The following is a 20,838-nucleotide window of genomic DNA, read 5'->3' as shown; positions in this document are numbered from 1 at the left end:
AAGAGTGTAATGTGAAATTCACAACCAACTTGCTTTTAATTTATTTAGTCTGTTTGGCTTGAGGAGCAAACTGGCACTACTAGCACTGCTGTCTCCCAGAATATTACACTTCAAAAAATTTTGCTTTTGCTGAGATGTGTAACTTGTCTTTGTATTGCATTCAAACTTCTCTCTCCTCTCCTCTGATCTCCAATTTATTAGACACCTGTACACTGAAGAGGGATGTATGATGCTGTGTGCTTGTACTCAGTGACACTTGCAGCCTTGAAATCTATTAGGTACAAATTTAGCACTGTGAGAAAAACATTTTGCCTTTTAACTCAACACATCATAAGATGGTTTTCTGACTACGCCCTCTCCATTAAAAGAAAAATCCAGTTATCAACCTTTCTTGAAATAGCACAACATTCCAGCTTCATTCTTAGTTCAGTTTTGTGCCTTGATAAACATGTTGCTATCCTAGATAAGCAGATATGTTTTTATTTATAAGATATTAATACAACATGCCCTTATCTTGGACAGATCTTTGATGGGAATGCTCCTGTTTGATGAGACATCTAGACAAACCCATATTAGGTCTTCTTGAACTCCTGATAGCTTCATTGTATTACTTTCAGCTTGCTGAAACCTCATGTTCTTTTGTAAAGGTGACTAAAAAAATACACCTTTGTCACTGCAGTTCATTGCAAGACCTGCTCATTTCCTATTTTCTATTGTAGTGCCTTAACAATGGCAGTGCTTAATTACTTTCTCCAGAATTGCACCCCAGGATTTGGCTAATTCTCATTTTACATTATTTATTCACCCCCCTCATTTTTGACCTTTTTAATGTCATCAAGTGATTGTCCCCCGGGTCTGCTATTGCTCTTACAAGAAGGGCGCTTTGTTATGGAAAAGCTGTTTTGCAGTCTAGTTGAAATGTGACATTTAACTAAAATGAAAACCATAGAATAAGGTAACCAAATGTTTCTTGAGAGAAAACTGAATTTATTAAAAAGATCTTTTTTATTTACAAATGAAAATTCTGACTTTAAAGATGTTTGTCAATTTCCAATTGTAAAGATTACTTTTAATTACTTTTTCCAGTTGTAAAATATTACCTTCAAAATCACATGACAGCTTGTTGTAGGAAATGTTTAGTTAGGATACACCAGTTTAAACCAAAGAATAGAAATGTCCTATATCCAAACTACAACTCCCACAAGTAATTGTGTAAACACAGGAAGATGATGGCATAAACATATTTTTTTTGTGTGTGTCATTGTAAATGTGATTTAGATAAAAATACTGAAATGAAGTTCACCATGTCTGATATGTGGGTTTTTTATAACCTTTTACTTCAGAGAAAACAACTATTTTATTTTTCCATCACAAGTCAGGATGAAACAAATATTGAAATCACAGGATTTCTCAAGGGTTTAAAAAAAAAAAAAATCCAGTTTTTGTTCAAGATCAGTGGAAACATGCCCATAAAACAGTATTCTTTCACAGTAGACTCAGTCTAGGATTTCTTTGCCTGAAATCCTCTCAACTGGCATGGTTATTTCCTGCAGGATACCCAAGTCTCTCTGGTCTTATGTTACACGTTCATTTTTGTTGGAAACTACTGAAGATTTTGGGGCATCCAGTTTTCCACTGCATAGTTGGTAATTGTTTCTATAGCTATGCTTTTTATTCTCATCCATATTCATGTCCACATTCCTTTATGCCACTCAAAGCTCCTGGGTGCTACTATAACTTGTGACCTCGAGGGCCACAGTCTGCTTTACTGTTTCATGAAAAGGTCTAAGTTTTTAAATGACCTCTCCTCTAATACTGAGATTAAGCAGCTACTCAGTGTCACTCTTTATTTTGATAATTATACCATGTTTCTTCACCCCCAGACCCTGAATTAAACAATTTCAAACTTTTATATATTTCAACATGCTCAAAGAATTTTCCATCTTCCCATGGCTTGCTCTAAATGCCTTCTAATTCTGCGAATAGCCTTTTAGATAAGGGATGATTCATACAGCTTTCTGTATGATGCCACATGACTGAGCTATTTAATGGCACAGTCAGATTTCCTATATGATCCTCCACTGTGTTTCGTCATTTGTCTACTTTTTTTCCATTTTGACCAACAACTAGAGCAGTGGCTTTTATTGTGCCATAAAGATACCTACATTAAGTACTTATTTTAGGAGTGAAGAGGGTTAATTTGAAATCAGCAAGATATTCAAATAACTTGCATCTTATACTGCATTTATGAACATGTATTTTCAGGTGTTAACATGTTGGCAGTCTATGTCTAATAAGGCTTCTGGGTATCTGTGCAGGAATCCTTTAGAGGAATCTCTGTTTTTAAGTAATGACAAAATCATACGTCATCTCTAAGTTTTATACCAAATTTTATTGTGTTCTTCTTTGAGTAATTAATAACTATAGATCATGGCAGAGAATACTAAAGCACCCATGACTTAAGATGCCCATTATAGTGTTGGTAAATTAGCTAGTTCTTTATCTGTTTCTTATGATATGCTGATTTATTTTTTATTGTAATTAGTTGTGGGGCACTTTGGTAAATGTCTTAAGAAAGCCAAATGCAAATATACACATTCAATCAGTGGTTTCCTCTTAATTCACTATTATAGACAAACAGACCTAGCAGAAGAGTTTGTTTCCCTAGAAACTGAGCAGGGCAGAGTTGATCACGTAATGGCCTGGTAGCTGTTTCTCTGTCTATTTTTTTTTAATTATCAATTAACAAATCTACAGATGTGCACATATACATGTATAAAGTGTATATAAAGTAATTACTCATATGTACTGTCCTGGATTACACTGTACAGCGTTGATAAAAGATAAAATATTTGTTGTCCAAAACCCTCCCCAATCCTACCCCGTTTTTAATGAAAGAATGTATCTTCTCCCAAGAGTTCAGTCAATTCAAGTGTATGTCCCTTCAGAACATTTGTATGTATGCCTTTGGTTCAGTAATAGATTTCCTTTAAATTTAGTACTTTGTTACAACTGCTCTCCATGTCTCACAGTACTTTGCACTTAATACTGGAAAAGCAAATGCCCAGATTAGGCATTTTTCCAGCAGCGTTAGTGGTGAAGAGTGATACAAAGAAAAAAATTAACTTCATAGCAATGACTTCATCCTTTTTAAATATCCCCTTTAGCCCTTCACAAAATAGCACGCTCACAGTATTTTCATGGGCTTCAAACCTCCTCAGGTTTTGATTTTACTTGTTTAGTTTCCTAAACTCACAATCAGATGTTGTGGGGTTGGCTTGCCTCAAACGTAAATAAAAGTAGATAGCAGGAGAAATATTTTTAGAGTACTTTTCCCCAATATACTTTAAATTGCCTTATAAAAGAGGGTGTTCTTGCCTCATTTTACAGGCAAACAGCTGACGCATACTGAAAAGTAACTGCTCTGGGACGATGCAACACCACCAGTGAACACAGCTCATGTCCTCTGATTCTCTGGTGCTTTTAGGAGTAGATAGCACTGCTTCAAAGACAAAGATATGTGGAAGAAACTGACTTATCAAACTGCTCTTTTTAATCATCTCACCCTACACAATCATATATACATGCACATTTATATAAAATACATGTATATCATTTGTATGTGTATATTCAAAATACAGGCCAATATTTATGAAAAGAGAGTTGAAGGAGAAAAAGAATGAGATACTTCAAGATATGAAATGAGTAAGATCACAGCATACAAAAGGTGGTCGTTGCTCATACCTGGCCTTGTTGTAATTCTTTGTGTTGCTTCTGGATAAACTGACGTATTTGGAAAAATAAAAGTGGCACCTCCTAAAGAGAAAGAAGAAGACATAACACCTAAAGATTCATTTTCACAGTCCATATGTCTGCTGATATTTTCCCACTTGTAGTGTGTCCGAAGAAGACTATGAATAACTAATTTCTATCTTAGGACTGTTATATACAAAAGTGAAATCTGATAGTCTTTGCACCTATGCAAATCCTTTCAAATTACTCTATAAAAGTCTGTGCAAATCTGTGTTAAGGGAAGAGACAGTCAAGTTCAGGAAATCCCTTCTACCTTCACCACAAACACCTCCACCTAGGCAGGTGGTTTCATAACTTCTGAAATAACACATCTTTTCCTTCTCTTCATTAGTGCATGCAGTTCTCAAACAGGTTCTTATTTTCAAAAGACACTGTAGGCCTGGGCCAAAGCCTATTGGTGTGTGTGGGAATCTTTTCACAGACTTTGGTCAGCTTCTGGTCAGACCCTCAGAAATCTCATTCTCTTCACAGAGTGAAAAAATTGAAAATATTGAGCTTGATATAGAAAATGGTATGCCACTCAGGCATTGAAATTGTTGTAACTACATGACTTCTAATGGTCATCCCTAGGAACGTGAAAAGGGTCATAAGAATGTGAGCAATTACTGCTGACTTCAATAATTTGTTCCTAACTCTTTTGGAGTCTTTCGAAAATCCCACTCCAGAGCTCTTATGCCAATGGAATAAGTTATTTTCCTTACACTGATGGTCAGCATGATATTATTCACACAGTCTCAATGACAGAAATGCAGACAATCTCATTTTGCTGAAATGAATTTTGAAATATCGTTGTCAGTGCACACATATAGAAAAAGATAACACACAGAACTGCTGAACAACATTTGGATCTGTATGTGAAAATTGTTTGGCAAATTAGAATCTGGAGAGCCAGAGATGGAAAAGAACATCAAGTCCATCTATTTTTAAAAAGGGCCTTAAAGCTTATTCCAAACCCCATCAAAGTCAATGGAAAAAATATTGTTGCTTTTGATGGGGTTTGCAGCGGGCCTACAGCACACAGTAGGACTTTATGTCAAGTGGCAAACATAATCTCAGGAAGAGACCTTCTAATCTAGCTAATCTTGCTAAGAAACTCACTGCTATTTACCACAGTGAAAAAATAAATTAAATATGAAAGAGTCATCGCAATCCGAGTGTTATTTTTGGGTTTGTGTTTGGGTTTTTTTGTTCTTTTTTTTTCCTTTTGCATTATCCTTTGTATTATCTTTTTCATTTCTTACGTAGAGTTGTTATTTCTGGTCACTGTAGGTCACTAATACCCTCAGGCATGATCACGCAATATTCCAAACATGTTTAATCATTGTGTACACCACACTATATGTACAATTCCATGCCATTCTCTGTTGCACAACTGCTAGACCAAGATAAAATTTATTCTGAATTATTTTCATAAATATTTTAAGTCAGCCTGTAAGACAAATGCTTTTAAGGCATGTATTGTATTGTTCTCTTATCTACACTCAATATTTTTCTGGGCCAAATTAAAAGAAGAGTGAATAGCAACAAAAATCATTTTACATTCAAATCAGACTTAGTGGAGATTACAATATCAAACTTAGTGGAGTTTCCAGCTCAGGTCTCATATAGCTCACAAATGGGATGAGGTAACTGCCTAAATAGCAATTTTATTGAATTATACAAAATATACTGCATGGGAGGGGAGACAGTTCTCATTCATCAGAGCTCATAGCACTTAGGCAAGCACAGAAGCAGTTTTGAGCTCCACCAACCTTCTAGGGATACCTGGAGTAGATCTGACAGTACACTGAGACAGAATGAGAAAAAATGTACTGAGACAAAGACCCTGAGCCTGCAGTTATTTATGTACAGGGACTCCATTCTCTTGTAGCAGACAAGAGTTTACCTGTAAGGAGACCATTTTTGCACCATCTGGCCCCACATGATCTCACCTTTTTTCTGTGTGTTGTTACATAAAACGCACACAGACAGCAAGGAGAGGATACGCTTGTCTCCCTCCTGATTTACCATTTCCATTTTTTAGCAAGCAAGCCATAAAAAGGAATCCTCTGCTTTTAGAAGATGACCTATAGCAATGGGAGCAGTGCCAGCATTACCTGTATTTCTAGCATGCATTAACCGTGGAGAGTTTTGTAAGGCCTTATCAACATCATCTGAAGTCAAATGTGGAAGAGGAGCTACAAAACAAAACAAAAAGCAACACCAAAATGAAAAAAAAATTTGTGAATTATCTTTTTAAACCATATTTTTCCCCTGACAGGATTGCTTGAGTGTTAGTCTACCAACAGTCAGTTTTAGTCTGCAGTTTGAAGGGAGGTGTGTGTGCTACAGCTTAAACTAGGGCATTCATTTATTCAACATAATGAATGCATAATATTTCTGACTGATTATTGACAGTGTGCGTGTGGAGAAGACTGCACCGCACTGGTGTTGCAATGCTTGCTGGTTTTTTCCTTTAAAAACCATCTTCACTTTAACTTCTTTAAAGTGAGGCAAACCTGCACAATTTCCTCAAGCGTGGATGAAAGCCCTCAATCCAGGAATCCACTAGTCCCTTCTTTACCTTTTAAATGCTAGCCATGCACAACAAGTAATTTCTATGTGGACTTTAGGGACGGTATGTTTTTTTTCCCATGAATTTACAGAACTTTTATTCAAATCAGTGAAATCTTCCTGATCCTATTCAGAATAGAGCAAACTGCTGTCAGTCCTTATAATCATGCCTGGAAATTGCTTTATGAATTAATGCTTGCACTGTCATTTAGCACTTTCATTGTTAAGATGGAAAGAAATAAGTATGTGACCAGAAAAAACATTAGCACTGAATCCCATATGATTTCCTTCCTACAGTAAGCTGACGAATATGCTTGGTTTCATTTTTATTTTTCTCTGAGATGGACATGTAGAAATATTCCCTAACTCTTTTCTTTGATGAACATGTGTGAAATTTAACTGAAATTAATGGAAATCTTTCTATCAAACTCAAAAGGCTTTGATCAGGCTTCCTACTATGCTCTTGGGAAGAGTAACAATTGCAACAGACATTTGAAAACCGAGCTGAGTGTATCCACACAGTTAAATCTAAGACTGATATCAACCACAGATGATTGATTGTAGCCACTACCATAATCACAGAAGAGTAGCTTACTCTCTCTGAGGTAGTGTAGATGTGACAGGAGGATATCTGCATTATAGCTTGGTGTGAGTCTCTGGAAGTCATCTTTGGTCATTTTACACAGCTCCTTCCCGTCGATGTTCTGGAAGAGCAAGACGTCCACGTCTGGGAGACCGTACTCCTTCACTGCCCACTCCAGCCACTGGCGCACATGGTCTGTGCTCCATAACGTAGGATCTGGTGGTAACACAAAGCATAAAATTAGGCAGAGTGAGAGTGTTTATGGGCTGGACCAGTACAAAATCACTGTAGAGCACAGTCAAACTGGAGAGACTTTAATCTCCTATTTACTGACTGCTGGAGATACACGAGGAATTAATTTGGACTGTTGATGGCAAAGGAAATATAAAGGTGAAAAACTATTAAGGAAGAGCTGTGAACTCTGATTATTAACAACAAACCTCCTGCTGTTGAGCTCCTCCCATTTAGTTATTTTGTCATGTTATTTTTATGGATTGTTATTGACAGATTAACATAAGCTCCTGTCCTCATGCAGAAAATGCTCTTTAGAATTTATTTAAGAGAGCCCACAAACAGCATTGCCAGTTGTATCTGAACAGTTTTCAAAGCTCTCTGTTGAATTTGTAAAGTAAAATTTCCACTCAGGTCAGAAGTACTGTTTCTTGGGCATAGGCTAAGCAAGCATTCACAGATTTGGCTAGTTATTTCATAAACTAGGGTTGGTCAAGTTAAAATCTTCTGTACTTCCTTTCCTAGACTGCTGTGTTGTACTGGTGTACTTTGCCACACCTGCATGGGTTTCTACTTACTACCCAAAGTATTGGCAAAAGTATCTGGGGAAAAAAACCAAGAACTAGCCTGGATTTTTAGGAAAACATAAAGTCAGATACCTTCTGGTTTGAATTAATCCTTGACTTTTACTTCTTTCTTGCCTCTAAACACCTCCTTTTCTACTTCTCTTCCATTCTACTTTTTCCTACTCTTGAGTAGCAGTAAGCACTCGTGAACATGAAGGTCCCTGAAGACCTGCAGTGCACATCCCCACAACTGAAGACAGCTCCTACCAGGAAGAATTTATACTTTTTGCAGTGAAAAGATTAAAGCCAAGGGGAAACAAACTCCTCGAAAGTTTGTGCCTTTCAACTTAAATGACTTTGCAATTCTGTGATATGAAGATTGGGAATGGGGCACACAGAGGTCAAATAAAATCACATGACAATCTGTAGAAGGGCTGAGACTTGAATGACACCTTTAACTTCAGTGCCATTCCATCTCTTTTGACTGTTGTTCAGGCTGGTCTGAAAGAGGTAGAGACCTCTTTCCATAGGCTAGGAAGAGCCTACCATGCTGTTGCTCATTTCCAATCCTTCACCCATTAGTGCCTCCCCCTTTCTGACGTTTCTGTTGGCATTTTAAGCCCTTGCAGGACTGAATATTTTTACTTCTTTGTTCTCTGAAGTGCATAAAAAAAAACCTTAAAAGAACTCTTCCAACTGGTATAAAATATATAGCAAGCTAGAGGGATGCAAATCTGGTGGTAACCCTAGGGTCTGGATGAGATTGCCCATGTGTACAGCAGAGAACTCCAACAACTATGTTCAGTGTGGTATGGAAGAAACAACCAAATAGCAGGAAGTTTACCCAAACATTTTTATTATACCTATAGTTTTAAAATGCTTCTTATTTATGATAACTAGGAAGTTATCACACCTGGAAATGTGAATTTTGCTTTTTTTTGCTCCGAAACATTGCCACACAAGCTGCACACTGCTTACGAGGTAGTCAAACAAAACAACATGATTTTTACCCATGCATTTCTTCTAGGGACCTCAAAATAGCAAGGCTGTGACTGTGACCACCTTGTTCCTTGAATCTCATTCAAGTTCACCTCAAAACACACCTCCAGTAATACACTGAGAAAAAAAAATCTTGCTGAGCTACCATGCTAAGAGTTACTAAAACACTAAAAAAGTGGTAAACACTGAGAAGACAAATGTTCTAGAAAAACATATAAATCTTGCAAATTTCAGTGTAGTCTGCTTCCAGCTGGCAGGACACTTCATTATCCAGTGCATCACTCTACTGTCTTCAGAACAGAACTGTCAATATCATTGCAGAGGATACTGCAACATATTTGTCCATGTATCTTGACAAATAACTGAAATAATCACAGCTTGCAAAATTGGCCACAGTTAGTACTCTTGCATATCTTAGCAACTGAAAAACTGTAAGAATATTAAGCAACATAGCAGTAGCAGAAATGTTTCAGGTCTGTGTATCTCTGCAGGAGAGGAACTAGCAGCAAAACATTCCCTTCTCTTTGCAGGTTTCAGGTGTAGTGGCTATGCTGGGTATATCTACTGGTTTATGAACATCCACGCATGTCATGACGGTCTAATGCTCTGACTTCAGAAACAGGCATGCTAATTACTTTGCAAACTGAGGCAATAAACCTTCCTGCAGAGGTTTGTTTGGAGAACTAGGCACACAAAATTGAATGCCTTCTTGTTCAATTAGCTACCGAATCCCACAACAAAGCCTGCCAAGACTAACCAGGAATTTCTCAGTTGTGCTTTTAGAATGCAGTGGAGTTGTCAGTTTGCTTATTAAAATGTTCTACAATGTCCAATCTCAGGGAATATCCTACATAAATGCTTTTGATGCACTGTTTTGACTTCACAGAACCTACTGTGTTTTTAGCATGCTGAGGTCCAGACTGCATTTGTATTTGCAGAGGTATCATGTGATACAGTGGTCCTTTCTCTCTCCCGCACATTCTGCTCCCAGATAGCCTGTGGTGTTAGGAAATGGAAGCAGCTCTTCAATTTATCCACTTCAGTGTAAAATACTTGGAAAGGAGCTAGTGAAGTCAGTTAAGATCTGCGTGCCTGTCATCAGCCAGTTCTGCTGCTGAAGTGGGAAGAACAGGTTGTGGAGGTGGCTTTACTATGATATTTCTCAGCTCATTCTCTTAATAACTCTGGGAAATTACTGCTCTTTTCTTCCTGATCACCTGTATCACACTGCTACTTTTCTCCAAATCTTCTTAACTAATGTTAGTAGACTTAGGGGAAGTGCAATTTTTTCCTTGAAAGTTTTGTGCAGATGGTCTAACCTGCTGGCACAATGACTCTTCGTTCATTGGTAGTCATATTTGGGGGTGGAACGTGCTTCTCTTCCATGTAGTTTCCATAGTTCATCCCAACACTGTCTGAGCTGCTAACCATTTTCCCTCCTTTTGCCACGCTGCAGTCATCAGGAGAATTCCTAGACAGAGAAGAGAGGTGTGCTGCTATTATTATTCCAGTCTCTACTAATACCTTCAGCAAAGAATCACACTTAATGAAATGGAAAAAAAAAACCCTGAGACTTGAGCTCCAGGACTGGGTTGTCACTGGGAAACTCAGTACCTACCACCCAGTGGCTCTGCTGATTCCTTCAGTTGCCTCAGAAAAAAATTAACTACCTCGATGAAGCATGAATGTATTAATTTTCAAAGGATCAGGCTCATTTATGTCTCCAAACATATAAACACTAACAATTTATTTCCAGAGACTGTGTTATAATGGAGGCTTGTTCATGAGCTTGCTAAACCTGATGGCTGCAAGTAGTTGCACTTCTCTCTCCAAATACCTAACAGCCAACTCAGCAAACACAGAGATGCACTTAATGCAAATTTGCTGAGGGAAGACTATTATTAGTTGTCATTGTCCAAGGCTTGGACAGCTTCCCATCTCCACTACTGTCATTATTTCATGTGCGCCATGCCCAGTTGCACTTTGTCATGCAATATAGACACACTTCTACACATGGCTTATAGAAAAGGAACATTTGCCAAAGCCATCCATGATTCAAAATACCACACACGACTGGAAAAAAACTTTCAGCTCCTGACTAGTACAGTCTCCATGGTACCATAGTCAAGAAATGGAAATCTGCAGAGGATCTGCAACCAGACACCTCTTTAATTCTGGCTTTGCTTTCTGAATAGAGTATTTAGGTTTAATATCCCACAGGAGGTTCCATAATGGCATTTTAATTGCATCACAGTTTTCTTTCTGGCAGACACAGGCATATTTGTCCCTTAATTTAATGTCTACAACGTGTTTCATCAGAGAGAGAAAAATTGTTACAAAAATCAAAATAAAGAACAGAGCCACGGGGAATACCTTTAAATGTAAAGAGGTTGTTTGGCAAAGGAAGGAGTTGGGGTTTGGTTTCTTTAGTGATACTACATTACTAAAAAGATTTTTTCTAGCCCTGCCATTTAACTCCTGAAACTGTACTTTGCTCTTACTAGACAAGCAGGAAGTCAGATGGCAACACTTCATTTTGCTTCCTTGAAAACCAAGTAATTTGCAGCCCAGAGAACCAAAAGACCTTCCAAGACTCAGACTCCTGGAAGCGTATTTCTGGATCCTCCTCCTACCCTACAACATGTGTTTCACCCAGAACCTCTTGCTCTCCCCAGCTCTGAAATCCCACCTCTTGCTGCAAGTGTTGGGCAGCAGGGTCACTGTGAGCCCACCAGTGGTCAGACTACAGGTGCTTTCCCGGAAGAATTTTGTTATTGTTTGAGGACAAAAGAGAAAAAAACAATATACAGTTTGGTCAACTGTTTGCCCAACATACACCAAAAGGATGTGGCAGACATTTTATCCAATGCCCAAGTGACTCAGTTGAGTTGACTGATCAGCACTACCACGGTCAGGAACTAATGCAGTTATAATTCTCATGTGTGTTTTAAAAAATAACTTGCACTTGGAAAGCTGAAAAGATTTAGTATGCATCTCAAACACTAAAAGTACTTTTAAGTATACAGTTTTTTTTCTATGCAGTGCTACTACCAACTTTACCATGCCGTTCTAATATATGTATTTAAAAAAAAAAAAAAATAAAAATGCTGATGGCTTTCAGTTTAACAATAAATTATATCACAGAAACAATTCAGTAGGTGCTGTCATCTTCTTTAGGTGAAGGATGGGGCCTTGAATGTTGCCTGGGAAATGCTGGCTTCACATGACTTTTTCAGGTATAAAATATCTTGGGTGCCACATAACATATTACGTATGAAATCTGCCCTCTATAAATGTCCTGCAACCGCTTTGTCAGACACAAGACTGAATAATAACCACAAGGGAAGATACAGTCAGCACATGGTCCTGCCTGTCATTGAGTGCTGGTGAACTCAGCCTTTCCTCTCAGAACCAGAATACTTGGGCATTGTTCTCTCAGGTTTAACTTTTCTACCCCACTACATGCTTCCAAATAGAATTCTGAGATACAGTTTATTTCTGTCTAAACAGAGCAGAGCAAAACAAAGTAACTTTCCCTTTCAGAAGTAAACATGTTGAAAAAGAGCTTTCCTGATGATTGCTTGTGATGAAAATTTTGGCTATTTCTGTTTACCTTCAAAAAAATACAAATGACACATGCATAAGTCAGTCTGCATACTAAATCATGTATATTTGGAAACATCATCTAACTCCTGCCCTTAACCACACCTTAACTCCCTAGGTCAGTTATGTTACAAAGACAAAAACATTTGACCCATTCACTGGCTTTTCAGGGATGTTTTTAGGGAACAACAGAGCCGGCAGCATCCTTTGGTCTAAATGGCACAGTTACTTTATTTTGTTTTTCTGTGAAAAGGAACTTGGGATACAGGGACATCAAAGTCTTGCTGCTGACATGAAATATCACGAGTATTAGCCTACACCTATGGGCAATCACGCACTAAAAACACTCTTGTAAACACTGAGCAGTAAATTATGCGGAAGATCCAGTAGCAGCACACAATTTTTGGCAGTCTGACAGGGCTTCTGAGCTGGTTTTCTGATCTGAACATAAACAGATGGGGGTGGGGAAGAAGATCATAAATAAGTCATAACTTTTCATTAAAATCCAGAAACAGATGGTCAAGGGTTTTGTCCTGTTGACTTACTGGGTGTACAAGCAAATCCCCAGTTCAGCAAATCTTCTAAGCCCATGCTTAACTTTGAGCATGTAAGCAGCTCCATGGGAGCTAACAGGACTACTCAGGTACTTCAGATTGAGCGTGTGCTTATGTATGCCACTGAACCAAGGCTTAATTCCAATGGCTGGAACGGACTTCTATGGTGTAGAAAGCAAAACTGAAAATGCAAGCAGACGCTAGAAAATGGTATTTTTAGTGCACAGAACAGGAGAGTGATTGTCTTCAAAGGCATTTTTTTTAGGACTTTCTGTGAGTCTGCTTTATTTCTGACCCACTAGGGGAGCAGAGGGAGTGGAAAAGCAGCTTTCAGAAAATGTGTCCCGTGTAAAGGGTGCAGCTTCACAGTGATTCATCCTCAGGCTCAGGTTTGAAATGAAACCTGAGATGTTTTTCTTCACAGCTGCATGTTATTTTTACCCTTTGTAAACATACTGTGTTACACCTGGAATTAAATTAAAAAAAAAAAAAAAAAAGTGGAAAGACTACAATCATGCTGCCCAAGAACACTTTGTCCAGTTGTGAACTGTTTCAGCTCCGATTGCTGACAAAGGTCTGTTGAAGAAAGTATTTCTCCATGGGTCCTTGGACCTGGAAGCCTCACGTTTATTCAGGGTTACTTAAAATCAAGCTGATTTGATAGTTAAATTTAGCACCCACTCCTACTGAAACCAGTTGTAGTTTTGCCAACCATTGACTCTGATGAAAGCAGATGTAAGTTCATAAATAAGTGTATGAAACACATTTTTTCCTCTTCACTATGCTACTATTTTCCCCATGTGACATAAACCACCTGTGTTAAGATGCAAGGTGTCAGAGAAATGCAGATGACGAATCAGCAAAATTTTACATGGTCTCTGTGACATTCCCATAACTTCAACCTCTCTACTTAATATTTCTGAATTTCAGAGGGAAATAAATGGCAAAAATGGTATTCTCCAAGTATCTACCTCACTTTGTAAGTTTATTTAATAACTGCAGCTCAGATAACTTTCTTAACAGACGCTACTTACAGAAAAGGGGTCTCAGGCGAGTAAAGCAGCACAAGGATATCTTAGAGGAGTCTTCTATGCATTGTCTCCATCCAGCTCATGGCTAGTCAGGTCAGAGCTACCAGGAAGTTTTATTCTGGCAGGCTCTGCTCTGGTGAACAAATCGTGACACCATCCTAAAGGATACAAATTCCTCTCCTCACCTCCCCTCTCCAGTTTAATAATGCCAGGGATCTGAGAAAGAGGAGAACAGCCCCAGCAGGGCTGCAATGTCCCCACCCTGTCCTTACACACAAGAGGGAGAGCTCCCTCAGATAACTTGGGCCAAATATATAAATTTGTATTTAGCCAAAATTACATCATATAGAGGTCAGCTCACACTGAATTATTGCAAAGCATGTGCAGGCTCATCTCCATTCACTGTAACTACTCGAGATGCAATGAAGTTGATCAGTGCTTCCCCACCCCAGAATGGTTTGTCACTGAAAAAGTGGCCCAAATACTGAAAAACAAAACTTCCCTGAGATTTCTTACTTTGAGTTACACTGCTGTCTCTCAAAACACACCTGATGGACTTCACTCCACAATGTCAATGCAATGGGTTACACAGTTGGAGCCCTAAGCTGCCTGCCCTGCCCCACTCCACACCCTCTTCCCTGTCAGGAATCAGTGGGATTTCTATCTCCTGAGACCTGCCACATCAGTGACATGCAAAAAGGGCTCCTGCAGATCCCCCTGTGGGTTTCCCTTTGGCAGCAATCACTGGGGACAGCCTGATCCTGCCCGGTGAGAAGGAGCCCATGCTTTCCAGCCCCCAGAGTAGGAGTGTAGCTGCACCAACATCTTTGCAGAGCCCCAGGGGCTGCAACCCTGACACCATGGTGACCACCATGGGTTCTGTGTAAGAATCTGAAAAGCACTTTCAGTGGTGATATCAGAGGCCCCAACACTTTCTGTGACAGCTTGTTTTCCAACAGGCATGCTCACTGCCCAGCACTGAAGCTGGAAGGGGCTGCCCAGCTTCTTCTGTACGTATTCCAGTCCAAGCCCTGCAAGCACTTCAAGCCCTCTGCTCCTGTACAGGCACCTGCCCTTGAATCTGCTTCATGAGCACCACCATACTAACCTGCTGAAAGGAAAACAGGTTTCATTTTCTCTTCTGAAGCTTCTTGTCAAAGCAGCACAAAACTCCCTGCAGAGGACTCCAGCATAACAGAGGCATTAAAATGTCAGGAAAATTACATAGGTTGAAAAATCACTGGGGTGCACAGATAGGCTCTCACACAACCTCTTAGTGAATTGGGCTGGGGACTTGCTTCCCCAGCAAGGACACAAATAAGTAAATAAACGGGTGGGTGGGTGAGTAACTCACTCAGTGCTTAGCTACAACCTGAGTCACTCCCCCAACCAGAGAGGGCGGCTGTGTGGAGGCGATCCTCACCCCAGGAAAGGGGATGGCCAGGGGGGGAGTCGAGCTGCCAAGGTCTGTGGAAGGGAGGGAGGCCCCTCGGGATGCATGCTGCTGGTGAAAGCTGGCTTAAGCTGATGCTGAAGCCATGGTGACGGTCTGTTTATCTTTACTATATGGTGAGTGTCAAAAGCAGTCCTAAGAAGACAAAAGAAAAGGAAAAAAAAAAAGGAAACCCTAAGTCCTCACTGAGCCACGCACTCATGGAAGTGCACTGATCCATGTGGGGGGCTATACAGGGGCAACCAAAATGGTCTTCAATAGGCCAGGGTCTCTGAGAGGCTAGAATTTGTGCTGCTCCATGGTAACACACCCCTACAGCATCCAAAACAGGGGCAGACACAACTCCGTGGGGTGCCCCATGCTTGGTAGGTGCTCCGGGTTGCATGGGGCTGCCTGGGCGCTTGCTCAGAGATGTCACAGCATGGCAAAAGAGAAGATCCTTGTTTACCAAATTGTATATGCAGCAGCCATTCATTTTCAGTCAACCAATGACTTTTGCTAATTGAAATAATCTTTTTTTTTCTTTTTTTTCTTTTTTTTTCCTTACTTTCCCCACCTATCTTGCAATCTACAGCTGCTTCAAGCCTTAAGGCCATCATGGCAAATTAAGGCAGTCAGCATCTGGCTCACTAGAGGCCAGTCAAGATATAAATATTACCAGCCTGGCTCTTTGTGTTCACGGTGTGGGGAAACAGCTGGTTTAAGTTTGACTGCACGTTGTCATTTCTCCATTAGCACAAACACTTCAATATTTCTTATGTGTGAGGTTGGAGTGAAGAAAGGGAAAGAAGGGAAGGGGGTCACTAAAAGCCAAAGCTAAGAAATGATATTCTGTATATACATAATTTACAATTAGATTGCTGCCTGGGAGAAGGCTGAGGTCTGATATGGTGATAGCTAGGCCAAAGCCACAATGACTTCCCAGTTGGCCAATAACTTTCAGGACCTATTTTCTCGTGTTTTGCTTCTATTATTTTTATAGAAATTCTATTATAATGGTAATGGATTACATTCCTCAAATTGTATTTCATTTCAAGAGCTTGTAAGACTGTTGTATTTGTGGTTTCATCACATACGAAATAGTGGCAGACAGGGCCCTTCCCAAACCACATATGCCTTCTTTTATGGGCTGGGATCATACAGAAAGTTAGCAAAGAAGAGCATGCCAGGCATAAACAGAAGTGACATCTTGTGGGGAAGCCATAATTCCCCATGTCTGTGGAATGTCTGCTGATTTTTGTGATTAGTATTATTGGGCTGTGAAGTCTCCGGGTGCAAAATGGTAAAGCCAACAATGAGCCACTTTTCTTCTTCCTACCTTCTGCTTTGTCTTAAAATGATATGCCCAAACTTTAAACACTGAACACCGCCACTGACACAACCCTGATCAAAATAAAACACCTACTAATGAAAGGGGAGAGGAGAAGGCTCATCTCCAAACTCGCTGGGTCAGAGACAACCTACCTACTGACAGTACCTGTGCTGTGACAACCCTGGAAAAAACCACAACCCCCAGCTCCAAATGCTCTAGACACAATAAATACTATACTGGAAATAAAGCACTAGTGGTAGCCATAGTCATAAATAATGACAGTGATCATAACTCCTGTGGGGTCTTATGTCATTATTTGAGGACTAATTTTATATTCCACTACCCGTATGAGAGCTTTTGATTGCTTAGCACTTTTGAAATTCTGGCTGTCCTCTTCTCCCTCTTAAACTCCTGAAGCTAAGTACACAATTCAAGCATCAGTACTCAACCCAAAATATAACCATGCCAACTACGAACGAACACATTATCCCAGCATGGAAGGCTTCTTAGCTAGTACCTGCCAGCCCAACACTTCACAAAAAAAATGCCAAAAAAAAAGTAGCTATAGTAGTGGTAAGCTGGGTTTGTTGTATTCCTTGGCTGCATGTTTGCCTCAAGAACAGAGCCAAACCATGCACACACACACACACCACCCCCCCCAATGTTAAACTAATGGATATTCACAGCAAAGAGGAACTTCTTGAATTAGTCACACATAAGGCCCCACATGAAGAAGACCCTGAATTTGTAGGTTTTACAGTTTGGTATGCAGTCACTCTACCAACCACCCAGTCAGTGGGAAAAAAGACTATCAGTCTGAGATAACTAACACCACATCTTTTTATCCAAGATTCACGTCACTTTATATACGCAGCTCAAATAAGTACATTAGGAAAGTCATCCTCTTAAGGCAGATCTCCCAGCTTTGCTGTGGACTGATGCAGTAGCTGACTAAAGCCCTGTTGGAGACAGAGGAGAACGTCCATTCACTGCCATGGGGTTTGGACTATGCTCGTTGTTTTTTCTGAGCTGAGGTTTAGCAAGGATACCAGAGCTGCATGCCAGTGGTACACCACCAGACATAGATGGGATGGCACTGGGCCCTAACCATGGCGTTGTGCACCAGCCATGGAAAAAGCCATGCCCTTGAAAAACAAGTGATGTCAAGATGATTACCGCAGACCCGCTCTGTTCCTCCACGTTGAACACAAGCAAGATGTGCACATGCTTTAATTAGATCCACCAGTATCATATCACAGACTGGAGCATAAGGCGGAGGTGCCTCATCCAGCCTGGACCCTAGGAGCATGATGGTCCTGTCATGGTGTCAATATAGACCTCCATATGGATGAATGCACTCTCCTTAGCAGCTGGGCACATCAGCTGGCATGTGGCTAGCCTGTACAAGGTACCTCAAGTGCTACCCATTCAAATTTGTTGGTTTGTATAGCACAAAATATGCTATGGGGGTTATGTTTCCCCATTTCCCAGTCAGTGGGAACCTCACTAACCGGAAAAGGAAGCCATAAGTGCCATTTTCAAAAACGAAAAAAAAGGAAGACTTGGACAACTACAGGCCAGTCAGTCTCACCTCTGTGCCCAGCAATATCACGGAGCAGATCCTCCTGAAGGCTCTGCTAAGGCACATGGAAAATAAGGAAGTGATTGGTGGCAAACAACATAGCTTCATCCAGGTCAAATCATGTCTGAAAAATTTGCTGGCCTTTTATGGAGTTACAGCATTGGTGGATAAGGGAAGAGAAACTGATATTATCTACCTGGACTTGTGCAAAGCATTTGACACTGTCCCACATGACATTCTGGTCTCTGAATCGGAAAGACAAAGATTTGATGGATGGACCACTTGGTGGATAAGGAATGGCTGGATGGTCACACTCAAAGGGCTGTGGTCAGCAGCTCGATGTCCAAGTGGAGACCAGTGATGAGTGGTGTTCCTCAGGGATTGGTACTGGGACCAGTGCTGTTTAACATCCTTGTTGGTGACAGGGACAGTGGAATTGAGAACCCTCAACAAGCTTGCAGAAGATGCCAAACTGTGTGGTGCAGACAGCACGCCGGAGGGAAGGGAAGCCATCCAGACAGTCCTTGACAGGCTTGAAATCTGAGGCCATGCCAACCTCATGAAGTTCAACAAGGCCAAGTGGAAGGTCCTGCATCTGGGTAGGGGCAGTTCCAAGCACAAATACAGGTTTGGGTGAAGTATGGATTGAGAGTGGTCCTGAGGAGAAAGACTTGGGGGTGCTGGTTGATGAAAAGCTCAACATGAGCCAACAATATGGAAATGCAGCCCAGAGAGCCAACCTTATCCTGGGCTTCATCAAAAGAAGCATGGCCTGCAGGTCAAGAGAGGTGATTCTCCCCCTCTATTCCACTCTCATGAGACCCCATCTGGAGTACTACATCCAGCTCTGCAGCCCTCAACACAAGTAGGACTTGAACCTATGGAGCAAGTCTAAAGATGACATGAGGGCTGGAACATCTCTACTATGAGACAGTCTGAGAGAGTTAGGGTTGTCCAGCCTGGAGAAGAGAAGGTTCTGAGGACACCTTACTGTGGCATTCCAGTACCTGAAGGGGGTCCAAAAGAAAGCTGAGGAGGAACTTTTTAGAAGGGCCTGTAAAGATAGGATTAATGGTAATGGCTTCAAACTCAAATAGGGTAGATTTAGATTTGATGTAAGGAAGTTTTTTGCTGTGAAGCTGGTGAGACACTGGAACAGGTTGCCCAAGGAAGCTGTGGATGCTCCAACACTGGATGTGTTCAAGACCGGGTTGGTGGGGCTTTGAACAACCTGCTCTAGTGGAAGGTGTCCCCGCCCATGGCAGGGTGGCTGGAACTAGATATCTTTAAGGTCCCTTCCAATCCAAACCATTCTACAATTTTATGAAAATAGCTACCACTTAGGAGACTTCACATCAAGGAGAAGAGGGAAAAAAACAAAACAAAACAAAACACAAAAACCCCTTGAGGTTGCTCTGGACTCTGAAAAGTCCTCCCGTGTGTCAGATACACTCAACCCAGCTAGTACAGAAGCTCTTTCATGAAAATTTAGAACAGTAACATGAAAAAAAAAAAAAAAAAGGTATTTCCAAAATAAGTCAGCACAAAAGATCTATTAAGTGATAATTTCATTCTCAAATGGTTTCCAAGCAACAATTGGTAGCACTTAAATCAACATTTTGCACATGATTAAATATTAATGACAACTAGTTATTGCTAGCACTTCTTTAAAACTTAAGCATCAGCCAAGCTGATGCTGGAAAACTTTAGCTAACTTTTAAAATGTTTTTTTCAATGAAACCATCACACTGCTCACAGCAAGTGAAATTTATCTGTGGCCTGAATAAGACTCTGTATTCCACTTCATCCTCCCTTAAAAAGACTGGTTACCTACCAGTAAATGTAGTTTTTCCAAGCCATCTTTGTACAGTCCCACCCACGGGCAAGGTGGAGTCCCATGGGTGAGTGTATTCAGAGACCTCTGAGGAATCCACAGATTTAAACGTTGTTTAAGCAGTACCTCTAGGGCCTCATGAGAGCATTTTCACAGAACTGAATTCAGCCTAAATGCATAACATAAATTGCATTTATTCATTGTAATAGAATTGCTCACACTTAACTTGATTAAATATGTAAGGAAAAATAAACAGAAAAGTAAGTAACAGTATGACATCTGCAACCCCTAGATTTATATTATAGTGCCTTCCTATAACAGGGTGAATCTTTTGGTCTGACTTAAGAGCAATAGATACCAGGAAACAGTGTTATTATTTTCAGGTGAAAGATTGATTATATGGTGGCGCGGGAGTTCTCATTAGATTTATGTACCTGGAAGAAATACATTGACTGTATCAACATAATGGATTTGAAGAAACTCAATTTGATACCCCCTGTGACAATCTGCATTATATATGCAACAACAGCAAGGTAAAAGACAGCTTTAATTTAAACTTTTCTTGCTTTATTTAATTTAAGGTAGGCCATCAGGCTATATTTTCTGGTGCTGTGCAGCAGGGTTTAGCTTTAAAAATACTGTTACTGTTAAAGAAAACCGTGTGGCTAATCCCTCAGCAGCACACTGAAAACAACTCTTTAATTTCACTGTAATGTTATTTCTT

The 20,838-nt window shown here is 40.2% G+C and overlaps 1 protein-coding gene across 3 annotated transcripts in view; it reads right to left on the bottom strand.

Annotated features, from left to right (window-relative positions):
- The window catches only part of ERG (v-ets avian erythroblastosis virus E26 oncogene homolog), a 62,992-nt gene that overhangs the window by 7,638 nt on the left and 34,516 nt on the right, over positions 1-20,838 (bottom strand). Inside the window, exons 3-6 of one of the 3 annotated variants that reach the window (XM_008949377.1) lie at positions 10,065-10,216; positions 6,962-7,165; positions 5,910-5,990; positions 3,745-3,816 (exon numbers count right to left, since the gene is read on the bottom strand). In XM_008949377.1, coding sequence (XP_008947625.1) covers positions 3,745-3,816; positions 5,910-5,990; positions 6,962-7,165; positions 10,065-10,216 — 509 coding nt within the window. The remainder of the gene's footprint in view (positions 1-3,744; positions 3,817-5,909; positions 5,991-6,961; positions 7,166-10,064; positions 10,217-20,838) is intronic. The other 2 variants (XM_008949378.1, XM_008949379.1) reach the window with 2 other exon arrangements.

This window comes from Merops nubicus, unplaced genomic scaffold, assembly GCF_000691845.1.
Source record: "Merops nubicus isolate BGI_N331 unplaced genomic scaffold, ASM69184v1 scaffold3761, whole genome shotgun sequence".
Lineage (NCBI taxonomy): Eukaryota > Metazoa > Chordata > Aves > Coraciiformes > Meropidae > Merops > Merops nubicus.
Note: the sequence above shows the minus strand (reverse complement) of the source record. Positions and strands in the feature narration are given on the sequence as shown.